Source organism: Amia ocellicauda, chromosome 15 (genome assembly GCF_036373705.1).
Source record: "Amia ocellicauda isolate fAmiCal2 chromosome 15, fAmiCal2.hap1, whole genome shotgun sequence".
Taxonomy (NCBI): domain Eukaryota; kingdom Metazoa; phylum Chordata; class Actinopteri; order Amiiformes; family Amiidae; genus Amia; species Amia ocellicauda.
Window position 1 is genome coordinate 5,595,901 of NC_089864.1, and position 24,608 is coordinate 5,620,508.

Below are 24,608 nucleotides of genomic sequence, written 5' to 3' on the forward strand. Positions count from 1 at the left end.
TTAGATATCTGTAAATGGAGTTAAATGAGATATCTCAAATGTATTTAGAGATATCTATAGATGATTTAAAGATATCTTGAAATGCAACTGAAGATATCTCTAAATGATAACTTGACTTGCCATAAATATATGTGTGTGTGTGTTTGTATCTTTTACATGTGAAATGAAGTGTGAATAAGAGTTGATGAAGAGATGCTGATGAAAGAGCAGAAACTTTATCAGTTACTGCAGCATATAAAACCACAGTAGGGTAAAAAATCTTGGGGTGGGAAGCAAAAAGTATTTGTATGTGGAATGTAATTATATATGTTTTGCCATTGCTTTAAAGGATGTTGTTTTTAATTATTGATTACTCAATGCCCTTGTCTTGCTGTGATGCAAAAACTGTTTACTACTGAATAAGCAGTAGAAAAAGCAGTGCAAAGGAATTGATGGAAATGGGGAGGATACCCTTGTTTGACTGCGTGATTTACACTGTAAATAATTTAGTGAGCCCAGATGCAGTTAGGTGATTGATGTGAAGGAGGCAGATAAGGATCTCACACAGCTGCAAGAAAGAAAGAAACCTGTAGATTGATGGATTGTGATTATTTTTCAGGGGAAGATATTGCATCATCTCTGTAATATAGTTACAGAGGCTAGGGGAGGCTCGTTTTCAACCAAATTGGGTGAGGCACCTCTTTGGCATTTTTTTCAAAAGGCTCTCTGTGTCTTTGTCTGCTTTCAGTACCAACAAGGGTAAGCTCACATGTCCAAAAATGTATCAGTTTGGGCTGGGACCAAAGGGACTTACAAATGACAAGCAGGAGACCATAATGGACTCCCACATATGCAAGATGCTCGATGAGAAAGGACAAAGGCTTAAGTGTTGTTCCCAGAATGTTTTACCAATGTTTTACATGCTTTCTGTGATCTGCCGTCGAAACGCTGAGCCCATAAGAGCCCATGGATGTGAACCAGAAAGAATCTGTCCGTATTATGGCCGTTCCATTGTCTCCTACCTCTTCAGTTGGCACACCCTCTGTCAACACTTGCTGAAAGACCTGGCTGTTCGGACTAAAAGTACAGGGACCTTTTGAGGTTTCTGATTCTTTGTTACAGCTGTTCTGGGTAAAAAGAAAAGCTGAAACCGAAATAGCCACCAAAGTCATCATGTATATAAACCTGTCAGTCCGCCTCCCACCCTCATTGTGCTCTTAATGAAAAAGCGAAACTCCCAGTATTAAAAGTGTTCATCATCAAGCACTGTTCCCAAATAAGACTGAGACAACATTCAATACACATGCTCTTACTGCCCGCTAAACCGCAGATGAAAAAGACACAGATGTAACAGAGTATCAGTTATTGGCTCTTGAGGACTTGTTTCTTTTGTTAGACTCCAAGGTCTTTGTTTTTCTTTGAATGAAAAAGGATGACCTAGGATACAACTAAACCAATCTGTACTTCATTATCAATTAAGTTTAAAACCCTTCGATTCCACTATAAGATGCTGGTAATGAAAGACTGCCTATAAATAATTGAAAACTGGGAACTTGAACATGCCTTGATTAAATTTTGTACTGGAAGCTTAGAGCAACAGCGACATACCTCTGTAGTTAACTGTTTTTAAGGGCCATCTGGGACAGCACTGGAACAAGTTTGCATGCTGCTAAAGAGCTATGTTAATTTGTTCTGTGCTGACAGTGTGCAGCGTACCATTTGTCATACTGCCTGGACATCGCACTTTCCCCGGAGATACACAACGAGATTTCCTTCACAGCTTTAGTTTATTTCTTCTACATACATTCAGTGATCTGTGCACAATTATTTACATTTCAAACAGCTACGGCAAATTTGGTTGCAATCAAAGTCAATGAGCTGGTCGAGTTAATTCCTGAAGAGACTGTATTTATTATTCATGTATTTACTTTCTTCATAATACGCCACTAAACTTCTATCACAATCTCAGTTCGAGGAATGTTGTCTGGCAATCGTGCCTGACAGCTCTTTCCTTCAAAGCACTGACAAGTGAATTTGTTTGCAAAATGACTCAGGTCATCAGCGCTTGCCAATCCAGTGGCAAGATACTTCCCATGTGGCCCCCTTTGTACTTGGAAGTGGGCAGGATTGAGCTGCAGATAATCGCTGCTGTCGTAGTTCTTCCTGACACATCTTCCGTTGTCCTGACAGAGCATGCTGCTGCAGAGCTTGGCGGCTGCACTAACATTGGCGATGTAGGGGCTCAGCGTGTTCTCCAGGTAGGCAGAAAGAGCCTCGCATGACGCCTGCAAAGAGAGCAGTCAGTCATTCATTCCAACACAGGTGCATTCCTATTACATAAAGACAGGTGACAAATTAATGGAAAAACCTGAATAAATGAGTAGAGGAACATAATGAATGCAGATGCCTCCAAACAGGTGTACTGCATGATACAATGATGATTAAGCAATTAACATCCTATCATGCTCTGTGTATGTATACAAATGCTGATCAGGCCCAGTTGACCTCGATTTTGGATCAAGATGGCAAGAGGAAAGGATCTCAGTGACTTTGAAAGAGGGGTCATTATTGGGGCACGAATGGCAGGAGCTTCAGTTACAAAGATGCTCAACTGGTGATTGTTACAATAGGAAGAGTGACTAAAGTTACATCTGCATTTAGATCTATGGGAAAGACATCAGAAAACAGGGCTGGATTGTGGTCGAAAGCATACATTCAGGTGACCGTGATGCTGGTGCATTACTATGATATGTAAGAAAAAACAGAAGAGCAGCTCTTTCCCAGGTGGCTGAGAATGTCAATGCAGGACGTGATCAGACTGTGTCAGCAAGAACAGTCCCTTGAGAACGACACAGAGAGGATATTATAGTAGGGTTGCAGTGCATAAACCCCTCAGATGAGTCAGATAAGTCATCCTTCACCATATTCTCGACAAGTGGGCGAGTGCATGTGTGGGACACCAAGAGAACGGTATAGGCCTGACTGCTGGACCCCTACAGTCTGTAGGCTCTGTTATGCTGTGGGGGGACATTTTCCTGGCATGGTTTGGGTCCTCTTGTCCCCTTAGAGGGAAGGGTCACTGCAAATCATGACACAGTTATTCTGAGTGATCACCTTTATCCTATGGTGACACATTTCTATCCTGATGGGAGTGGTCTCTCCAGGATGACAATGCACATCCACAGGGCACGAGGGTCACTGAATGGTGTGACGAGTATGAAAATGATGTGACTCATATGCTATGGCCTTCGCAGTCACCAGATCTCAACCCAGTTGAACATCTATGGGAGATTTTGGACTGACGTGTTAGACAGCGCTCTCCACCACCATCATCAAAACCCCAAAAGAGGGAATATCGTGTTCATCCCTCCAGTAGAGTCCAGAGACTTGTAAAATCTGTGCCAAGAGCATTGAAGCTGTTCTGGGGCTCGTGGTGCCCAACACCTTACTAAGACACTTTATGTTGGTTTTTCCTTTAATTTGTCACCCATCAGCTTTTACAATCTAGGATGTAAGACCTCATATATTGCTTACTGTATATCTCATATACACATGTGTAAATTTGAATTTGTAAAATTTATTATGCCTTGAACTGCACTGTATTATTGCACTTTGTATTGCTCTTATTTTGTAAGTCACCCTTCCCTCACTTTAATAATACAGTACCAAATCCACTATATATATAAAAATACAGTTCAAAATACGGTACCAATCCACTCTTCACATGTCCTGGCTAACCAAAACAATCACTAACTTAAAATTTGTTCTCATGCACTTTTACTGCCATTTATCTTAAAACTTTTGTATTAATATCACAGGGAATATATTGAATAAATTGATTATTTTGTGGTCAACTCCCCATCCTTTTTAGCACCAAGATGGCACCTTCATAATCGTTCTTCAACTGCAGTTTCATGATGTGCTGGGGGAAACTCATGGGAAGAACGATTGAAATTGGTAAATCGTGAGAATGATCTTGAAACCTTTAGTACTATCAGCTCATTTATTTTTGGGCTGTCGTCCCCCTCAGTCAAGCGAGTAAATGCTCCATAGTATCAATTGCTCATGTGTGTTTTGTAAACATGTCTATAATTGTTTTCAGATCGAAGCAGTTTTATCTTCATGTAGCTTTTTATTAAGCAGTTTCTTCTTTTTCATTATATTGAAACAGTATGCATCTCCATGATATTTAAATGGCCTGAATTCAATGTAGTGAATGTAATTGTATTCCTCCATACCTTGTCATTAAAGTCTGCACTCGCCCCCCATAAAATGGCCCCCGAGGCCCCCACTGCCGCGCTCTCTCCTATAGAGTGAACCAGATCGATCTGCAATATAAATACACACACATCAAATATATAAAAACATGACTGAAAACAGAACAACACTGATTGTAAAGAAGCAGGGGGTTTGCCACTGGGTTCAGCGTTTCTCAGCTGGGTCCTCAAAGCTCCTACAGCAGCTCACCTTTTCCAGAAACTCTTTGTTCTTGTCGGTGAAGACCGGCCGATTGAACGCGTAAATGGGGGCGGTGGAGCTGCGTTTGGGTAGCGCCGCCACTCGCATGGCCTCCTGCACCCGATTGCGGACGTACAGGGCTGCCTTGTCGGTGTCCTTGAGAGCGGCAGGCAGGTACACGGAGGGGTAGAGAGCGCTGCTGCCCTGCCACAGCCACAGCAACTCGTCATTCCGACTTTTCACCAGATCCGAGCATTCGCCTGTGTACACCTTGCTGGCGTCATTGTAGCCGTAATTGTAGCAGTTGGGGAACAGGTAGTAACCCCAGAGCTGCTTGGGGCGCTGTGTGCTGCACTGCTCCAGGGTTTTCGCCATGAACTCCTTCGCGGCCACTTGAAACTGTGCCTTCGCTACCTCTGTCGCCTGCTGCTCTGACAGGGAAGGGTCCAGTTTCTTGGCGTAAGCGACAGACAGGGTCTTATATATCTGTTTCGAGCCCCAGTTCCTGAGCCACAGTGGTCTCCACGACTCCCAGTCGATGACAGCTAAACCAGTGGCCGTTTCGGAGGGAATGTAGTGGGCTGTGTCCTCCTGGGCATGTTTCAAGTGAGCTGCCATGTTGGCCTGTTGAGGGATCCCCCCATAGAATTCTTGCTTGGTTTCCTCATTGACATATGGGTATAGCCCCAGTCTGTTATGATAGAAAAGGGTGAGGTCCTGGCCTGGATCGTCCCCTGGGGTGGTCACAGCTGCGAACGCTGCCAAATCTAAGGTGATCTTGTTTGCTTTACAAGCAGGGGTCGGTGCGTTCCACACGACCACAAACGGACGCCCGTCAAACAGAGGGCTGGCTGTCGGAGGCAGACCATGAGAGAAGTACAGGTTCTCTAGCAGAGTGACAAAGAGGAGCGCGGATAGAGGTGGGGTCTTCTTTCTGATACGGGTGAACAGTTCCATCTTTCTTCTTCTATGGAACCTAAAAATGAATACAACAGAGAACATACATCTCTTCAATGACCCGGGGAATGTATAAAATATTCCTTGAGTGCTTCGCTTGAGCTCTGAGAACTCATCTTGGAATAAAGGAATTTGCATGGCATACGTATATAATATTGTCTGTGATGATTACGTTTTGAAGATCGTGAAAAGAGGATTTTGTGCAACAGCGAAAGAACTGGGAAGTACAGCAGCACAAGAATGATCAAGAAAATTAGACACCAATATCTAGTTTTAAGCTGGTGTTGATATAATTAAAAATAAATAAATACTGGGTTCAGTTTAGTGCATGTGTTCTGCTTATTCAGAGACTAGCGTTTTGTTTTTCTTCCACTAATCATAAAATAGCTGCAACTCTCAAGCCAATAAACTGTCCCGAAGACAACAGCCATTCCTATGCCTGCTTTCAAATACATCTACATTTATTGGGGCGATCCTGATAAAAAATGACGGTTCTTCATCACAGACAATGATCAACACACTAAGCACAATTCAAACCTGGCAACTTTGAACTTCTGTCTACAAATGTGACACCCATAAAAATGGTGGGGTAATGGGGAGAGGTTTTTTTAATTTCCCCAGAGAGATCTACAAGCTCACCTGGTTAGCATATCTATAAGGAGACAATAATGAAAACATACAGTACCTGGAGAGACCTCACTTAAATCTAATGGGTTTACAGAATCTGCTGGTACAAAGCCTTGATCTAAGCAAGACAATCACTAGAAGACCTTCTGTGTAGTGCAGGTTAAGGACTACTCCTTAATAAATCAAGTCTTTTCCCCTCCAGGTATAAGCCAGAGGGTAGCTGTCTACAAAAACAAGAAGTATATTTAGCTCTACAGAATATCATGTTATGAGCAAGAGTGCTAGATTTGTTTTGGACTGTGATGGAAATAAGCACCTCTGTGTCAGGAAGTCGGACTGGCTTAACTTCAGCCAAGGAAAAATCTGACAAATTCACAAGCATGTCATTTCAGAAAGCATGGCTTTGCAACAGTTGGGTCATATGTAATGTGTGTCAGACAGCGTGCAACGAGCTGATATTGAAAACAATGTGTGGATAATCGTTTCTCTCAGGTCAACACCCAGGGAATTACAATTATACTAAGGACAGATGGGAATATTTTTAGACACGACTGTATTCGTGGTGGGTTGGGTACACTATTTAAACTATTTTATTTGCAAACTAAATGATGTTTGAAGTGATAGTATGTGATTTGGAAGTCAATAAATATGTGTATTAATTAAATAATTTTCTTGTAATATGAATACTGTAAACTCATTAATTTGCATTTATACATTTAAGAGAGACAGACAGACAGAGAGAGAGACTCTTCCTTGAATCTCCTAATTTGTTTTTGTCATAATTAACAATTAATAATAATACAAGATTCAAATTTGAAAGCATAAATACAAAATGTAGATTTTAAAAATAAAACAATGCAATTACCTTATTTATATATTGGACACAGAGGAGGATCGCTCTGATATTTGTTCCAGGCTTCCGACTTCAGATATAATTGCAGTTGTCAAAATGTTTGTTTCTGTTTGAAGGAGTGTGTTCATTGCCCTTATAAATCATGTGCTAAATCAGGGATGTATCACACTTATCGAAGGCAGTCCCCCGGCCGGCTCTGAAGACATCCCATTGGTTGACCAATCACCTCCATCACAGCCAACAAGATCCTGTGGGCTCCACTCTCACATCCTCTGGCCTGTATTCTACTTGTTCCCATCCATATCAGTTGTGTGCTCAAGCCTGATCTTTGAGTCCCAGGATATGCCTTTTCCTTCTTCTGCTGATTTTGGGAAGTAGCAACACCTTGTTCCTTCATTAATCAGGGCAAATCGGGAGCACAACCTGCCGTTCACAGCCAATGTCTCAGCGCGGTACATGGGGCACTTATCCAGCCTCACTCCCACTCTGTGAAAACATATCAGAAACCACAAGACGGCACAGCTAGGGAGGTGTTTAAAGAGAATGAGATACTGTTTCATTAAACTTGGACCTGAAGTTGTCAGCCAAATTGGTGAGCCGTGATGAAAGGATAAAAATAAAAAAATACATGAAATACTGAAATGAAAATCAAGTTTGCCAAACAAAAAACCACAACCACCAACAACGACAGTAGCAGTTAGACAGCATGATGAAGCAAAGATGATGGGACCTGGCAACGGTAAAAGACAGTTCAGAAACATCTTGTGTAGTTTTTATCACATAACACTGTGGAGGGTGTATGGCAAGTGGACAAATTACAGCAGGATCTACTGCTGCAAAGAGTGCGGCTCTCAAGCTTGTGAGGTTGTAAGACTCTTATCAGGAAGACAGTGACTGACTGATTAGCACTAGTCTTGGACAACCCTACCTAAAATAACATTGGGTAGACCAAGACTAGTGCCGGATCTTTGAATCCAGCCCTTCCAATAAACTCTACTTTGATTTGAAGGCTAAGGATGAAGTCCAAGCTGCGCTGCTCCAGTTTGTGTCAGGCATAGGAGTGATGTTATGGGAACATAGCGCATCCACACTGAACAAGGAATAGACCTGGAGATCCCACAAAATGCAAATAAGCATGTTGTTATTCATTAATCATTATACTTAAAACCACAGTAAGTTTTAAAGAAAGAAAAACATTTGTAAAACACACACACACACAAAAACCCATAAACTACACAACACAGCACAGAAACCCTGGCAGCTACCTCTTTACTGCAGTTTTAAACTATTTAGCGTGTTTATCTCACCTGACTTAAAGACTTGTCATTTCATCAATCTGCTATCCAACCTTACACCCTTTTCATTCAGGTAATAGAAATATTCCCGTTTGTACAGGACACCTGTTTACTGACCTTGGAAAGGCTATTATTGGAGATTTTTGGAAAATTTAGCACTTAAGATGTTAGGATCTTACCATTTGGAAGGTCCTAACTCTCTTCTACAGTAAATTGTAATGTGTCATCTTGTCTTAGACCACAAACATTTTGTCAATGTGGTGCTCTTACAAAACTAGAAATTGTTCTAATAAAGATGTTTTAAAATTGTTTTCTTTCTTAGCTTACCTTACCTTACCTAGCTATGGTAGGTTACGTTATCTTATCGTTCAGAAAACTTGTATTGTTTCTGGAAGTTTGTGTTAGAAAATGTTATCCTTGCTAAATAAATATTTGATTAATTACTGTATTGATACAGGTGGTTTCACTGCCATTGATTAGTACTAGTCTTGGAAAACCCTATCTAAAATAACATTGGGTAGACCAAGACTAGTGCCAGATCTTTGAATCCAGCCCTTAAAATAAACTCTAATTTGATTCGAAACCTAAGGATGAAGTCCAAGCTGCGCTGCTCCAGTTTGTGTCAGGCATAGGAGTGATGTTATGTGAACATAGCTCATCCACACTGAACAAGGAATAGACCTGGAGATCCCCATCTGAGCTGCACATGGGTTTTTAAGAACATAAGAAAATAAGAAAGGTGAGAAACGAGAGGGGGGGCATTTGCCCCATCGTGCTCGTTTGGTGTCCATTAATAACTAAGTGATCCTAGGATCCTATCCAGTCTGTTTTTGAATGTTCCCACATTGTCTCTTCAGCCACATCGCTGGGGAGTTTGTTCAGATTGTGACGCCTCTCTGTGTGAAGAAGTGTCTCCTGTTTTCCATCTTGAATGCCTTGAAGCCCAATTTCCATTTGTGTCCCCGGGTGCGTGTGTCCCTGCTGATCTGGAAAAGCTCCTCTGGTTTGATGTGGTCGATGCCTTTCATGATTTTGAAGACTTGGATCAAGTCCCCACATACTCTCCTCTGTTCCAGGGTGAAAAGGTTCAGTTCCTCAGTCTCTCAGTAGGACATTCCCTTCAGAACAGGAATAAGTCTGGTTGCTCTCCTCTGAACTGCCTCTAGAGCAGCAATAATATACCCTAACATCCTGTTTGCCTTTTTTATTGCTTCCCCACATTGTTTGGATGGAGGAAGTGAGGAGTCCACAAAGACTCCTAGGTCTTTCTCATGCATTACTTCATCTAGTACTATTCCTCCCATAGTGTAATTATAGTGGACTTTATTGTTACCTGCATGTAATACCTTGCACTTGTCCACATTGAATTTCATCTGCCAGCTGTCAGCCCACACCTGAATATTATCTAATTATTACGCATTCAGTTCCTAATTACCTGAGCTCACCAAAGAGATAAAAGGACGAGCCATATTCCTCACAACAGCTATCATTATAAACTTTTAAAATGTTAATTTATGCTTTTATGAGAGTTGTGATGCTGTTCTTATGTCCATATTGTTTTCATACTAATGCAGACGCTGCCATGTGTTTGTCACAACAGCAGCACTAGTCCATCTAAGTATTGTCAACTTGCAACAGTGCGCTGATGTGCTCATGGTATGATGACAAGCTTATATATTGCAAGTGAATCTTTCTCACTCTCTCAGCACCTCAGCACTCCTCAAGACTGAAGTATTTGGCAGTGGCAGCCTGTGTAGAAACTATGAGAAAAAACCTATCAGCACACAAAGCACACCGTTTTGTCTCTCCTCTCCTATGTCCATGGCAAAATGCCACATCCTGGTAAATCCTACCACACTAACAAACAAGCCAGCTGCCACTATTAATTGTGGGCTTTGTGTGATTTCTCAAGAATAGACAATGGAAGCTTTGCGGTGCCCAGCTAAATCAACCAAACAGGACACTGGCAGTGACTAGAACCAACGGACTTTGTGGCTGAAACACTCAATCATGGGGATAGCATGAGGGCCTCGGTGGTGCCATTTGTGCCATTTGAAATATAACCAACGAAAGCTTGATCTCTGTATCCCACCGAGGAAGAGGAGGTAGCTATGGCATCAGCTGCTTACATGGTGGCCACAGAGCCCATGTGTTTCCTCTGAGACGAGGAGAACTGTCTCGACAGGCCTCCACCAAGCTTTCTCCTCTGATATTTATTTGAAGTGGTCCGTTGGAACTAAAAGACACTGAGAGAGTTTCTTCTGCAGAGTATGGGAAAGAGCAGAAGGGCTTGGAAACTGTTAGATGAGACTGTAGCTGAAGACCTCCATGGTACGCAAGATCGAATTTTATCAGAAGGCAATTGACAGTTGCTGGACCAGGCTTGGTGATGTCAGGTACTGCAGGCAGGTCTATCTGCTTAAACACAGAATTTTAACATTGCCATTGCTGCAGTTTAGAAATTGCTGGTCAAATCAGTACTGTTAACTATTGCCTCTTCCCCCAGCAAGGTATTCAGATGTGCGACCGCTTGTTTGGCGAAAGTATAATTGGCGTTTCAATCAAATCTGCCAAGAATGCCAAAATAAATTCCCCACCAACATTCCCTACTATACTTTAGTGAGGAGTTTGAATATAGAAGAATGGGGAGGTACAGCAGAGGGGGTGTTGTTAAATTCTGTCAATTAAGCCCACAGTTAGTTTAATAACTAAGAGCCATGCAGAGAAGTGAGGACCTGCACAAGGATGGTGAACGTCAAAGCTGGGGACCCAGAAGCCATAGGACATCTCAAGGAGAAAACTAGCTTCAGCCTCTTCCTTGAATGCATTGGCAGTGTTTGCCTGACCTGCAGGGGTCATTTAATTTGTTAGTTTAGCTCCTCATTCCCCTCATGTCATGAGCTTCAAAGCTTGTGGCCATTATAAAACTGAAACATTTAATGAAGATCGAAGTAGGACTTTGTTTTTGAAAAAATGCATTTGTTTTTAATGCTATAAAATTCACCTGTAAAAACGTGTTCTCCATTAACATTTTTACAGCAAATACAGATAAGAAAAATGTTTCTTGAGTTCTAGATTCATTGTGACTGTTTGATTTAAGAAAATTATTTTTCAACAGTACACATTATTTTTATTCCTTTAGCATATATCATCATAACTGCATGAAGGAAACGTTTTATTCCCACAGTTTGGATTTAATCAAGAAACAAATACAGGCTAACAGTCCCTCCCTGTCATAAAGTGCAGATCTCCTAAACACATTTCTTTATGAAGAAAAATCTCAATACACATTCATTTTGATACAAATTGTGCGTATATAAACACACAGTATAAGATGGCATATTCTAGAAATGAGTAATTCTCAAACACTATATTCAAGTACACAAGAATAGAACGACTGTAAAGTTTACATTTGTCTCGTTCTGGCTTAAAAAAAGACACTTTGGTTTTGTGCATATAAAATATTGTTTTTCTATAAGCTATTTGATCAACGTATTTCATTTTGTTAATGGATACAATTTATTTCATTTTATACTAAAACAAATAAGAGGAACAGATGAGAAAAATAAATATTGTCTCATATCTCTTGACCTGAGACCTGAGTTTTTAACCTCTCTCAGGGAAAACAATGAAGCACTTTTTGAATTGTGTTTACCTAACTTGATACATTTGTGTCAATGTGCCCAGTATTTATTTATTATTTGGCAAGTCATCTAAAATCAAACAAAATGAATCACTTCAATTTACTTATATTGTGTTCACATTTCAATCGGTATTAGTTTAAAGCTTCACCCTCAGATCTCTTAATCACACCTGTACCAATATTATTTTTTCAAGTAAAAACACAGTATAGCTTAATAACATAGGTTGCATGGGTGGTTTTAGTCCTGAAGTCACTGTGCCAGGCTTTCTGTAGATGTAATGATTATTATGTCACCTGTAGTGCAGTAGTTTAAAATGTCTTAGCACTTCAAAATAAAAACATACCTCTTTAACAACATGGTGTCATGGCTGGCTCATATCAAATGGTATAAAAATAAACTCTCATCATTATAAACCAGTATAAAAGCTACACTAAGAGCCGCCGGGCTTAGAGCCAGCAGTGTGATGAATTCGCCAGCAATAGTCTGTCAGTAGTGGACGCACTAAAGGTGTCTTGGCTTTTCATAAAGCAAAGCTGGTGACGCACAACAACAACAGGACCAGTGTGAGGGGAGTCAGAGGTCGGCCTGCAGTGCTGTCGGGCGCCTGTGTCTCCTCAGGGCTGTCGCATTTGTCCCCTTCGTACCCCTGGTAGCAGTGGCAGGTGAACCTGGCCTGCAGTTCGGCCAGCTCTTGCTCTGAGTGCCACCCGGTGACCTTGAGCGCCCCCCCCTCCTCGGAGGACTGGATGCGGTAGCTGTCGGCGCTCAGGTGCAGGTAGTGCGGCGCCTGCCAGTCCCTCCGCACACAGCGGCCGTTGCTCTGGCACAGGAAGTCGCTGCACACCTCGGCAGCCCGCGTCACGTTGGTGATGTAGCGGCCCAGTGTGTGGCTCAGGAACGACTTCACCTTGGAGCAGTTGTGCTGGGATAGAGATAGAGGGGAGAGAACTCTCGTCAATGGAAGAATAGTTGCTTGAGAAACATCTATGGTCAGTGTCAGCTTTCAGACCAACACAGGTTGATGGGGACGGACCATATTGGCTAAGAGGTGAGGTAAAATAAATGAAGGGATCATCTAAAAACACACAGACATGGGTGACGTCATGTGGAGATGTTTAAATGGCACTCAACGGAAGAAGAGCAGAGCGGAGATGGGCGGAAGAAGCTACGGAACGGATCTCGGGGTTCAGGGAAAAGCACACAAGAGATGGGAGGATGAGATTATGGAAGTTTTTCTGACGTAACCTGGAAAAAAGGCGAACTGAGTGGGACGACCAGTGGGAGAGGCTTTTATCCAGCATGTCTCCACAAAGGCCGACGTCGCTGATGAAGGTACATATGTGGTTATTGTTGTGGAAGGTATTCATCTAATTGCAAACACAAAGAGAGATGAGTTTGCACACTAGGGGGCGGGTATTATAATATCTAAGTACAGAAAGGGAAAGGTGAGGGGGTAAAACCTCGAGACATACCCTGGAGGAGGTGAGGTTCATGTCTCCCCAGATTACGAACCCTGCGGCTCCCAGCGCAGCGCTCTCTCCAATGGTGTGAATCAGGTCTTTCTACAGGGGAATGAATACATGGTGAAGGCTTTATGATAAACCAAGTGTCAATATTTACCACACATCAGTCCTATTGTATATTTATGTTATGAAACCAGGCAGAGCAGCCAATGTCATCTGAAATACTTTACAGCCTGCAAGACCAAAACTTCAAATATTGTATTTTGCCATGACTGAATCTGAAACATGTGTAAATCTTTGCTTTGCTTAGCATTGATAAAACTTTACAAATACTTCACTACAAAAGGCAGACTGATCCCTGGTTCTGGCATCGGTATGACTCTTGATGAATTTGAAAGAAATCAAATTACATAAATATATAAATAAACAAACAAACAACCCTATGTCACCAGCAGATGGTGCTGTTGATATTCACAGATATGCAGGATTGCATAGAGCTGGGATGTGTGTAGTCAGAACGTCAGAACACAACCTAGAACCCGTATAGACATTATTATCATATTCAAATTTGCACATATATTAGATCCAGCAAAACAAACACATGGTTTGTTCTTCAATAATAATAATAATAATAATAATAATAATAATAATAATAATATGCGTTTTCATTTTGCTTTCTTTTTTTAGAGGCTCCAGTTTTACATCATCAGACACCCTGCAATTGGAAGTGGCTAATTGGTGGATGAGCTCATGCTGGCCAGACAGTGACAGGAGGTCCGATCTGACGTGAGCGGTGAGGAATATTCATAGACACAACCTGCCGTCCTTCCCTTTGTCATTTACTTCACTTCTTTAGCAAAGCTGTGTGGAAACTGTTCGGACAGTTTTAAAGCTTTTTTGTTTAACAACTGATTTACAAGAACTGACGTCAGACGCTACTGACTGAGAGAGTTCAGTTTCATCTGATTGATTAGTATTCAGAAAGGTTTAAACAGGAAATTATGATTCTGTACGATATATGTAAACGTAAATGTTAAATGATAGCAATAATAAAGTTTGCATGTGCTGTTTCATATACAGAGTCCCTTTCCCAGCACAGTGTGTTCTGCTACACTCGTCAGTCTACACTAACGAGAGTCATCTGTGAAACAGCTGGTGCCACTTGTGGACTAATGTGGATCACCTGACCACACTGACCTAATTTTATAATCAGTGAAAGTTTGGGAAGTGCACTTCAGGACAGCAAAACAGATGCATCTGCAGATTTCTAACTCATTCTTATACTGTGGCTCCTCACACAAGGGATGCAGAACAAGAGGTATATGTGGCAGACTGACAGGATATTGTAATACAGTATGGGTAGATATTAATCCGCTGGTTCAATCCAGCTGTACTTTCCAGACCCATGCCTTCCTATGACACACTCATGAGACACTGGCCTCCCAGATCAGAAACCTTTGGTGTCTTGCGCTCTAGTTCCAACACCCCCCCCTCCCACCCTCCTCTTTCATGGATAATTACCATTGAGAGAAACGACAGCGCTTCATCCCGGTACCCAAGCCGAGTGTAGACAAAGGTGGGCAAGTCGAAATCCAAGGATGTCATGGACGCGATCCGGAGTGACTCGAGGACCCGGAACTGGGAGAAGTGCAGGTTGCTGATGCTGTCCGCATGGGACTTCTTTATGGCCACGGAGGGGAACAGGGCCGTGCTGCTGTTCCACAGCCAGAAGAGCTCATCATTCCTCAGGCTCTCCAACACCGGGCAGGAGCCGGAGTAGTTGTGCTCGTGGAGGTTGTAGTTGTGGCAGTCGGGGTACAGGTAGTAGCCCCACAGTCCATTGGGTCTACTCTGTACCCCGAGCTGGACGGTCCTCTTCATGAAAGCCCTGGCGCTCCTCTCGAATCTGTCTCTCGCCAGGTCCTCCACCTGCTCAGCGGAGACGTTGACATACGCGCTGGAGATCAGCTCCCGGGACTTCCTCCGATAGATGTCCTTCTTGTGCCAGTTACGCGTCCACTGCGGCCTCCAGTACTCCCAGTCTATGATGGCCAGGCCACTAAAGTTCTCCGAGGGGATGTAGAAGCGGATGTCCCTATCGGCCTTCTGCAGGTGCGAGTCCAAGCTGCAGTTCTGCGGGAGACCCCCGTTCACCGGCGCGCCCTGCTCCGTGTAGAAGGGGTAGTGTCCCAGACGGTTGGCGTAAAATATGGTCACGTTCTGCCCAGTTCGCGTCGCTCTCGGGCTGCCATCGATATGGAACATGCTGAGGTCGGCGCTGACGTTGTACTTCATGGTGCAGAGGTCCAGAGGGGCGTTCCAGGCGGCGATGAAAGGTTTCCTTCCTATTAGGGGTAGTTTGGCAGGTTTCAGGGCCAGGGCGGAGTTGATGAGGACCAGCGCCCAGGAGCAGGTCAGAGCACAAGCAAGAGGAGTAGCATGGAGAGATGCGGCGTTGGGGGTCCTTCCTCTCATCGTTCTAGTCATCTCAGAGGTGTTCCGGTTTCAGTCAACCTAGAACAATGAGGACAAGGAAGGGAACAACAAACCCTGGTTACTAAGAGTTGGTTATTCTGTATTCTCAGGTGAAATATTGAAAGCCATTAATTGTGGGATTTTCATGGCAAGGACACAATTTAACAAGGATGGATAGAGAGATAGAGAGATAGAGAGATAGAGAGATAGGTACATCTACTGTTTGTCCGAGGAAGTGACTTCTATGTAGATATTACGGCTGTACAGCTTTTGACGTGTTTTTTTTTGGTATATGTTCCTTGTACTTTCTGAAACTCCAGGGTGTTCATTGATTCAATTGATATCAGAATGTACTGCATATTAGTGAAGCAGTTTATATGACAGGGTGGTCTTAATGTCTGCGCCCTGATGAAGTAATTTAATCTCTAGCCTCCAGTTAAAGTTCACACGGGTTACAGACTGAGCCGCAGCTCACACACAGAGATCTGACCAAACCCCGCACCACAGCGCTCAGTGTCCTACCCACGCAGCTCAAATAATAGACACGGCTTCCAGAGGACACAAATACCTCTTACCAAAATTAGAGCGCAAGAGGTCCTGTTTATTGGAGGCGCGTGGACTGACACCATGCAATAGACTGGCCAGGAAGTCTCACTTCTGCTGCATGAGAGCAAAGGATCCCAGTCAGATTTCAGGAGCAATGAGATTCCATATTGGAATACAAGTAGGAAGGAAGTTCCGATTAAAAAGAATATGTCTAATAATGTTCTAGTCTAAGACCATACAACACAATATTCCTCTGGACGCCTCTCCCGAGGGTTTCAGCACCCAGGCTAAACAGGCTATACCCAATGAATTAATCACACCTGTTCACACCTTCTTACACTGTCTATTGGAAGGAGTCAGTAAGGAGCCATGCAAACAAAAATGACAAAAAGACAAAAAAAAATCCACAGTGGTTTTATAATCTAAAGAAAATGCACAACAGAGTGCCTTCAACGGGCTGCATCTGTTGAGAGATGGAGACATTCCCAGTGTGCAATGTTGTGAGTGATGATGGAGAATATCCCACATCCAGGATTATCAGGGTTTTACCCAACAGTAACCCCACTAAGACTTCTAAACACAAGGGCTTTGTTTTAAGTTAATTAATATGTGTCATGACGGGTGAAACGGGGGCACCACACACTATATGGAACAACTGCTGAACGCATTTCAAAATGAGGGATTTAACGAGTAGAGTCGGGTCCCCACGGTCAGGGGACACTGTGACAGAGAGTCAGGTACCCACAGTCAGGGGAGCAAAATCTGTAAACTAAACTTGAAGAGTGAAAAAAGTTTGAAGCGATGTATTTTTCTACCACAAGGTGGTGGTGTTTTCAAGAGATTGCTTTAGATTTGTGTTAGTTTGAATCTGAACCTTACAATTGTTTACATAGAGTTTTGTCTTTCTCTACAAAGTTATTTTTATATATAAATGTCTGAAGTCACTGGACAGGCCAAATTACCACTCCAGTAAATAATATAATAATTCAAAATCCTAAAACACTGTGTTTTTTAAAGTTGTTTCTGCCTTTAAAAGCATTTTCTTTAAATGTATTTAACCTTAATACAAAGTCATTTAGGTAAACGCTGTGGCTTCTGTGGAGTTGCTAAGCCAGTACTGAAAACATATGGCTTTAATCGTTCCTGTTGGACACCACAGAAATACACAATTATGATTCAAGTTTAACAAAGTATTTTCTTTCTTTCTGTGTTTTATAGTCAGCTTAAATCCAAGCGACTGGCCATTAAACTAAAGACTTAGATCTGAGTCTCTCCAAAACATGAATGCAATTTCCACTTCAAATGAACTTGTGTGCATCAACATGCAGAAGCAAACTCCATAACATTGCATTTCCCATAGATATGAATCTATATATTTTAAGAGATTGGGTTATTCAAAGCTGTGCAGTTCTCACTTTTTATTTTTATTTTAATCACTTTATAACTCTGTTCGGGAATCTATATCACCATAAAGATAAGCAACAGTATCAGTAGCCATAGCTGCAATAATAGTAGTAGTCGTTGTAGCAATGCTAATCCTATTAGTAGTAGTAACAATGGCATTAATAGTAATAGCAATGTAGTGGTAATAATAGTAGTCTAGTAGCTGTAGTAGCAATGGATAAGGGCGTCTGCTAAGCCATATAATAATAATTATTCAGCCTTTAACTGCAAGACTCATCTTATGAATTGGTCCATTGAGATTGAGAAGCCCGTCCTAAAGAAGAATAGTAACAATTACGCCTCACCACTAATTCCCCAGAACAAACGGCAGCATCAGATGTCACACATCCTAATTGAAACCATCGGGGGAAACTGAAGACAGGCCTCCGACAGAGCGCAGGCTGAGCGGTGGCGCCCCCACAGGGACGCGGAGGTACTGCACCGTCTGATCTGCTCTCGGCTCACCGCGGTACCTGCTGTTAACCCTTTCCACTATGGCAAGCACTGTGACGATTAAACCTTACCCGGATGCTAATTAGCATGCATTTTGATATCAAGAATACAATTGCTGATATCAGAAATACAATTCTTGATATAAAAATACAATTGCTGATATCAAGAATTAACTAATGATATCAACAATTGTATTCTTGATATCAGAAATTGAATTTGTGATATCAAAAATGCATACTAATTAGCATCCGTTGATGTGTAACTTAACCCTTTACGCTCCGCCCCATTAGCCATTAGTTTCAGATCATTATAAATAAATGTATCAAATAAGTTTATCAAAATATATATAATAAAATAAAGTATATAAACTAGGGACCAGGATCTGACTCGCGTATGTAGGGTCTTCCTGGCCTGAGCTCCAGGCTTCCGAAATCGGCCATTTCTCAGAGTGTACAGGACTAATTTGCATCTGCTCAAGTTTTTGTTTGTACTCTGTCAGCCGATTAGCCCTTATAATACGACAAGCCACAACTTGTTCTTTCATTTGATATACGATAAATGCATATGGTACAAACTATCAATGAGAAACACACAAATAAACAGGAGCAATGGCAGTAGAGAATGGCAACATCGCTGAGGTTGTTCAGCAGTGACCAGGGCAGTGTCAGACATTAACAATGAGAGGAGGCCAGTCTGAGAGCTCAGTTATTCACATCTACTGGGGGTCTTTTCCCAAGAAGGGGAGTAACTATAACACGGAAAGCAGCCGAAACCAGATGCTAATTAGTATGTATTTTTTATATCAAAAATACAGTTGTTGATATAAAAAATAGCAGATCATTCTTGATATCAACAATTGTATTTTTGATATCAAAAAATGTATTCTTGATATCAGAAATTAAATTTTTGATATCAGAAATTATGGATTAAATGTCACAACAGCTTGCCATATTCCACGCCACTGAGGGAAGTAAACAGATGAGGGAGAGCATATGCAACTGCAAACCCACCTGCCTCTCTTCTGACAAGGGAGTGTGAACTGGGAAGTGTGTGGATGCTTTAAAAGGAATTAAACAAATAAGCAAACAAATAGCTATACCATACATTTGTACTGTTTTTGTGCCGAATTAGATACACAGAAAGTGTCTGTTGCATATATGAGGGATACTTTTCAATTCTTTAAAAAACTGTGTCTCCTTCTTCACCCCTATCTTTGTAGTGACATTACACGGTCCTGTTATTTGTGCTCTAATGCAGAGCTGCAGAGATGTGCTGAAGAAAAAATACAAAAACAAAACACACAGACTCACACAATAGCTAGGCAAGTGGCATGTTTCAAGTGAGAAAGTGTCTCTTAAAGAGGAACCAAAGGAATAAGAATGATATGCTCCTTTTAAATTTAAAATGAAAATATCTGTAATAAACAGTGGCTCATTAACAATAATCCAACACAAAAGTCTGTCAAATGCAATTAAAAACCTTCATGCCTGTAGTTAAGACTTTATGTTCCAGGTTAAAGGCATGTTTTTAAAAAATCCATGTAAGATTTTTATAAATTGTGTTATCCAAAAATAGAAAACATTTTTCAAACAAGCAAAAACCAAGCATATTACTACCAGGTCTAAGAAGTTTAAGTTTGTAATAAATGGCAATGAAAACCTCAAAAAAATTAAATTTACCCATGGGTTCCCGTCAGCTCCAGAGCTCCAGAAAGAAAACAGCAGTTGGGTTATTAGAAGACTAGGGTTGGCTTCAGTCTGCACAATCTGAAACACAAGCCACCCAAAATGTTTTATACTGAATGGAAAGTTTCCTGAAGAGGAGGGGATTTGAGGAAAAAAAAAACAGACGCACGAAGAAAAACCACAGCGCAGTGTGATTAAAATCATGCAGGAGGACAAAGATTCATGCTGATCCCATTGACTACATGTCTGCATCAGTGTGTTAAAGACAGAGATGATCTCTACCTTCTTACAGTCATCCAGATTAATTAGCATTAGCAGGGCTTAGTACGAGCACATGTGCTTTACGAGTCTTGCAGTGTGCTATGTTGTTTAATATACAGTCCGACGCACTGTGTGATGTTTCCTACGCCCTTCATCCACACTCACAACTGCGCTTTACAAAGCCTCACAGCGTAACAATAACCTGCTCTACCTTGGATTTTGTCCTGCATCCGAGTTTAGACAATCAGTGCAATACACTGATCTCTAACTTCTACTTTAAGACCAATATGATGATGTTTCACCATTTGAGCATTAATACTCCAAAATGCAACAGCTCAGTTGTCCAGGGAATGTTTTTCCTTTTGAACACCATCTATGATTTAGTTTTCAATAACATTTTTGTGTTGAACCGTAGGCACTCACCACAAGCAAAGAGCAGTATCGAATGCTATGGTCCCATTCTTTGAGTGTGTCTGTGTGTGTGTGTGTGTGTGTTTTCTTCCCCCTCTGAAGATCTGCAGTCTGCCCTCAACTGATATCCAGCACAACTGACGTCCCCCCCAGGGCCACCTCCCTCCTTTATGATGTGACATTAACAGGTCATAATCCCTTAGACCAGGACTGCCCATCTTGACCACTTGATCAAGTAAGCAGGGACGCTGCTCCTGGCTGTAGTTAGTTTGAGCTTTTGCAGGGGAGGTGTTGTCTCCCAGCTGGGGTATCTACTTTCTCTCTCTCTTCCTTCTTCTCTCTCCCTGTCTCTCTCACTCTTACTGCAGACAGCAGAGAGAAACAACTCTGTCCCAACACAATGCCCTGATCTATTAAAACTGAGCCAGTCGACAGGGTGCTTTCTGCCAAGCTTTCTGTTAAAGGTGTCAATCGATCGAGATTAAGTGTGCCAGGAAATAAAATAAAAAGAAATGAAAAAAATAATTAAGGGTGGAGATTTGCAACTATCTGGAGGAGCAAACGTTTAAAGTTGCCTTGCAAAGACTGCATTCATTCAGTGCAGGTCAGGTTATGTATGAAACTCCCCTTCCTCACCACAGCCCTGTTTCTTTTGTTTGGGCACGATTCTTACTCTTTGTGTAGGAGGTTTCCATTTACCACACACTCTGGACACAATATGCAACAAATGTCACGGCTGAGGGAGTTCGGTGTGAATCACAAAACCACTATGCCACCTCAACTGATGAGTGAGAGAGGAACTCGCAACCCCCTTCGAATTCTCTCCCCGGGCAGCTCGATCGGACCCCAAGACACAGCAGCAGGAGGTAAGTAATAACAATTGTTTTATTTAAACAGGTTTGGTTTGGCATGCACAGGGCACAAAGGCTGTGCAAAACAAATAACAAAATAAACACAATCAGGGAAGATCACAAAGGCAATAAATACACTAGATAAAACTAAAACTAAAATCTTCCAATAATGTAAACAGTCACACTAAACAGGAACAGATTCACAGACGTCTCTCTCAGAGATGCTCAAATATAGCGAGAGAAACTCGCAGCCGGGATAGTTAATTTACAGCCACCCGTTTTGGGCCAGTCAGAAGCTCAGACTGGCTCGGCACCCGGATTCTAGGAGAGATTCGGGTCAGTTGTATTCGTACAAAAACAGTCTGTGCAAAATAAGCAAATATGAATGTCTCTTCCCTTTTCTAGTTCAGATTGTAAATCCTGGGACAGCCACCAGAGGAAATAATATTATAAAAATTATTATAAAAATAATAATAATAAGAGGAGAACGAGGGAAGACCGCAGCGGTTAAACAAGGCAATTGCAATTCCAGTCCTGGTTCCAGAAGGACTCTGACCATCCTTTACCCCTTTCCGTGGTATTTGAAATAAAGTGTGGTAAGTGCTGTGTTTGAAATCTTTTATTGTCTTAATCACTTTTCCATCGACAGGGAGACAAGTACTTATCCTCGCTGGGCAGGTCCGTCTGTCTCCCACGGCCTTCGAACATTTACACCTTCAGCCAGGTAAGCTGCGATGTTTGGTACAATGTGCTCTAAAGGACTTTCCTGCCTGATTAAATCTAGTGAAATCAAATTAAATTGTCCTTATTTTATTTGAACACCAGTCCACTAACACATCATGATAGAGAGCTGGTAAAATTCACATTTGTGTGGGCTAAGCTACATGTTTTTAGACACCACACAATCAATAAACACATACATACACAAGTTATAGGGCTGTTTTTTGGCTGGTGGGGGTGGGGTACTTCAATCCTGTTCTGTACATCTTTGGAGGTGTGTGTGTCTCCCGAGGTGGACGCAATAGACAAACAGGAATCACACACAGCCTCCCCACTTTCCCAGCATACTTGGAAAATGTACATATTGATCTGTTTAGGTATGTCAGCAATTACAGATCTATACAGTTTCCCAAGGCTAAGAGCTTGTCCACTCTTCTCACAGTACTTTACACCTTAAGAACATAAGACAGTGTCCAATCGAGAGGAGGCCATTCGCCCCATCGTGCTTGTTTGGTGTCCATTAATAACTAAGTGATCAAGGATCCTATCCTGTCTGTTTTTGAAAGTTCCCAAATTGTCTCTTCAGCCGCATCGCTGGGGAGTTTGTTCAGATTGTGACGCCTCTCTGTGTGAAGAAGTGTCTCCTGTTTTCTGTCTTGAATGCCTTGAAGCCCAATTTCCATTTGTGTCCCCGGGTGCGTGTGTCCCTGCTGATCTGGAAAAGCTCCTCTGGTTTGATGTGGTCGATGCCTTTCATGATTTTGAAGACTTGAATCAAGTCCCCACGTAGTCTCCTCTGTTCCAGGGTGAAAAGGTTCAGTTCCTCAGTCTCTCAGTAGGACATTCCCTTCAGACCTGGAATAAGTCTGGTTGCCTTGCTTCCACATATTCCACCCCAAGCACATCTACAACAGTTTTGAATGAAAGTGTCTCTTTGCAGACAACAATGGCCGATCCCGAATCAGAAACCGTGTCTGTAGGCTGTGCAGGGCGACCCTCATCGCCGCGTCTTACAGACCGTTTTAACAATGCACCAACACCACATCTGTTTTCCATTACAAAAAAGCCTGTTTTGCTGCAGTGGTTTTAAACTGAGGGGCAGGGGAAGTGGAGCTGTCTTGGACAGACTGATTGGCTCCTTTTAAATGGCTTTGTCACTTCCACTGAGGGCAGCCGGAGACCAGGGTTGAGACGCAGCACAGTGGAAAAACAACGCCAGCATCGCTTGCAGACAGAGAGCTTGTACTCTTCACAACAGTAGGTTGATGTAATGATATTCACAATCACGGTCTCTGAAGTTGTACTGTTTACTATACTATTGTTATTACATGTATTGCATCGGATAGGGTGACATGTCATATCCAAGTTCAAAATGACATTAAACACACCACAATTAGTATTAAACAGCAATCAAATCGTGCAATGACAGACAACCTGATTGGGTGAGGGGCTTGACGTTTATTTTATACATAAGATGTGTATTAGACATGACGCTTTCAACACATTTGTAACTTTCCAGATTTCTACTACTGTTATATATTTAATAATATATATTTAATCATTTAGTTGAAACTACTTGAAATTATGTCACCATGTCGCAGGTGACCAGGACAGTGATATTGGAAATAGTTAAATTTCAAAATATCACTGTCCTCGTCAAAAAAGGAAAGTTTGTGGGGAATAATAGACATTTTCAATACTTTTGAGGCATAAGCAATTAGGAAATAACACTTACTACCCAGGAACAGAAATTGTGTTACACAGTGTGTTTAAAAAATATATTCTTGTTGTGAATTATATTTGTGTTACTTAATTGCTCTTTCTTATTTCCTTGGGTGTACCCTGAGAGGAACAATAATAGTGAAAGTCCAAAAGCAAAACAAAAACTGCAGCATTGACACAGTTTCTACAAAAACAACAGAGAGGTGATATTATTGCCTGACCTCTTAGTCTGCCACTGTCCGGCACATTGAAAAAACAATTAGACCCCACGTCCAGTGGTGAGCAACGTGCTGAGTGTGAGCCAGGCAGCGACGGTTTGCATCACCTTCACATCTTGTGGTTTGGGCATGATGTCATCGTGTTTTCCCTAAGGGACGTGAGTCATCCCAGTTTCTTCCTTTGGGGTTGAGCTCATCAGATGTTCCTCCTACATATTTTGTTTATAATTCCTCCGACTGCCGAGGCAAAAGAAAATGCGTGTTTCTGAGGCACTGTGGAGAACTGCGGCCATCGACACACTGGGGATGGGTCTGACCACTTTTGACACAGCGAGGGTGTCCCAGGCACAGTTTAACAACAAAAAATGTAAACTGCCTGTTGTCAGCAGCAGTGAGGGACTTCCACTCTTCCCTTATTTACTGATATCGTATTTTATTTGTATATTTATTGTAGTTTTTCAAAGGTCAAATATCAAACTAATTTGGGGAAAAAAGGCTGAGCAACAATTTGACAAATACAAAACTCACCGTTACCGATCTTTCGCTC

At 41.9% G+C, this 24,608-nt stretch overlaps 2 protein-coding genes across 2 annotated transcripts; both read right to left on the reverse strand.

Annotated features, from left to right (window-relative positions):
* Nucleotides 1-1,925: 1,925 nt before the first annotated feature.
* LOC136711063 (hyaluronidase-5-like) lies at nt 1,926-5,394 on the reverse strand. Its single transcript, XM_066687035.1, has 3 exons — nt 4,447-5,394; nt 4,218-4,307; nt 1,926-2,264 (listed from the first exon to the last, which is right to left on the reverse strand). The coding sequence occupies exons 1-3, from the start codon at nt 5,392-5,394 to the stop codon at nt 1,926-1,928; spliced, it is 1,377 nt and encodes a 458-aa protein (XP_066543132.1).
* A 5,757-nt stretch (nt 5,395-11,151) lies between these two features.
* On the reverse strand, nt 11,152-19,960 carry LOC136771923 (hyaluronidase-4-like). Its single transcript, XM_066724498.1, has 4 exons — nt 19,873-19,960; nt 14,798-15,790; nt 13,286-13,375; nt 11,152-12,735 (listed from the first exon to the last, which is right to left on the reverse strand). The coding sequence occupies exons 2-4, from the start codon at nt 15,761-15,763 to the stop codon at nt 12,334-12,336; spliced, it is 1,458 nt and encodes a 485-aa protein (XP_066580595.1). The 5' UTR covers nt 15,764-15,790; nt 19,873-19,960; the 3' UTR covers nt 11,152-12,333.
* Between the last annotated feature and the right edge of the window lie 4,648 nt (nt 19,961-24,608).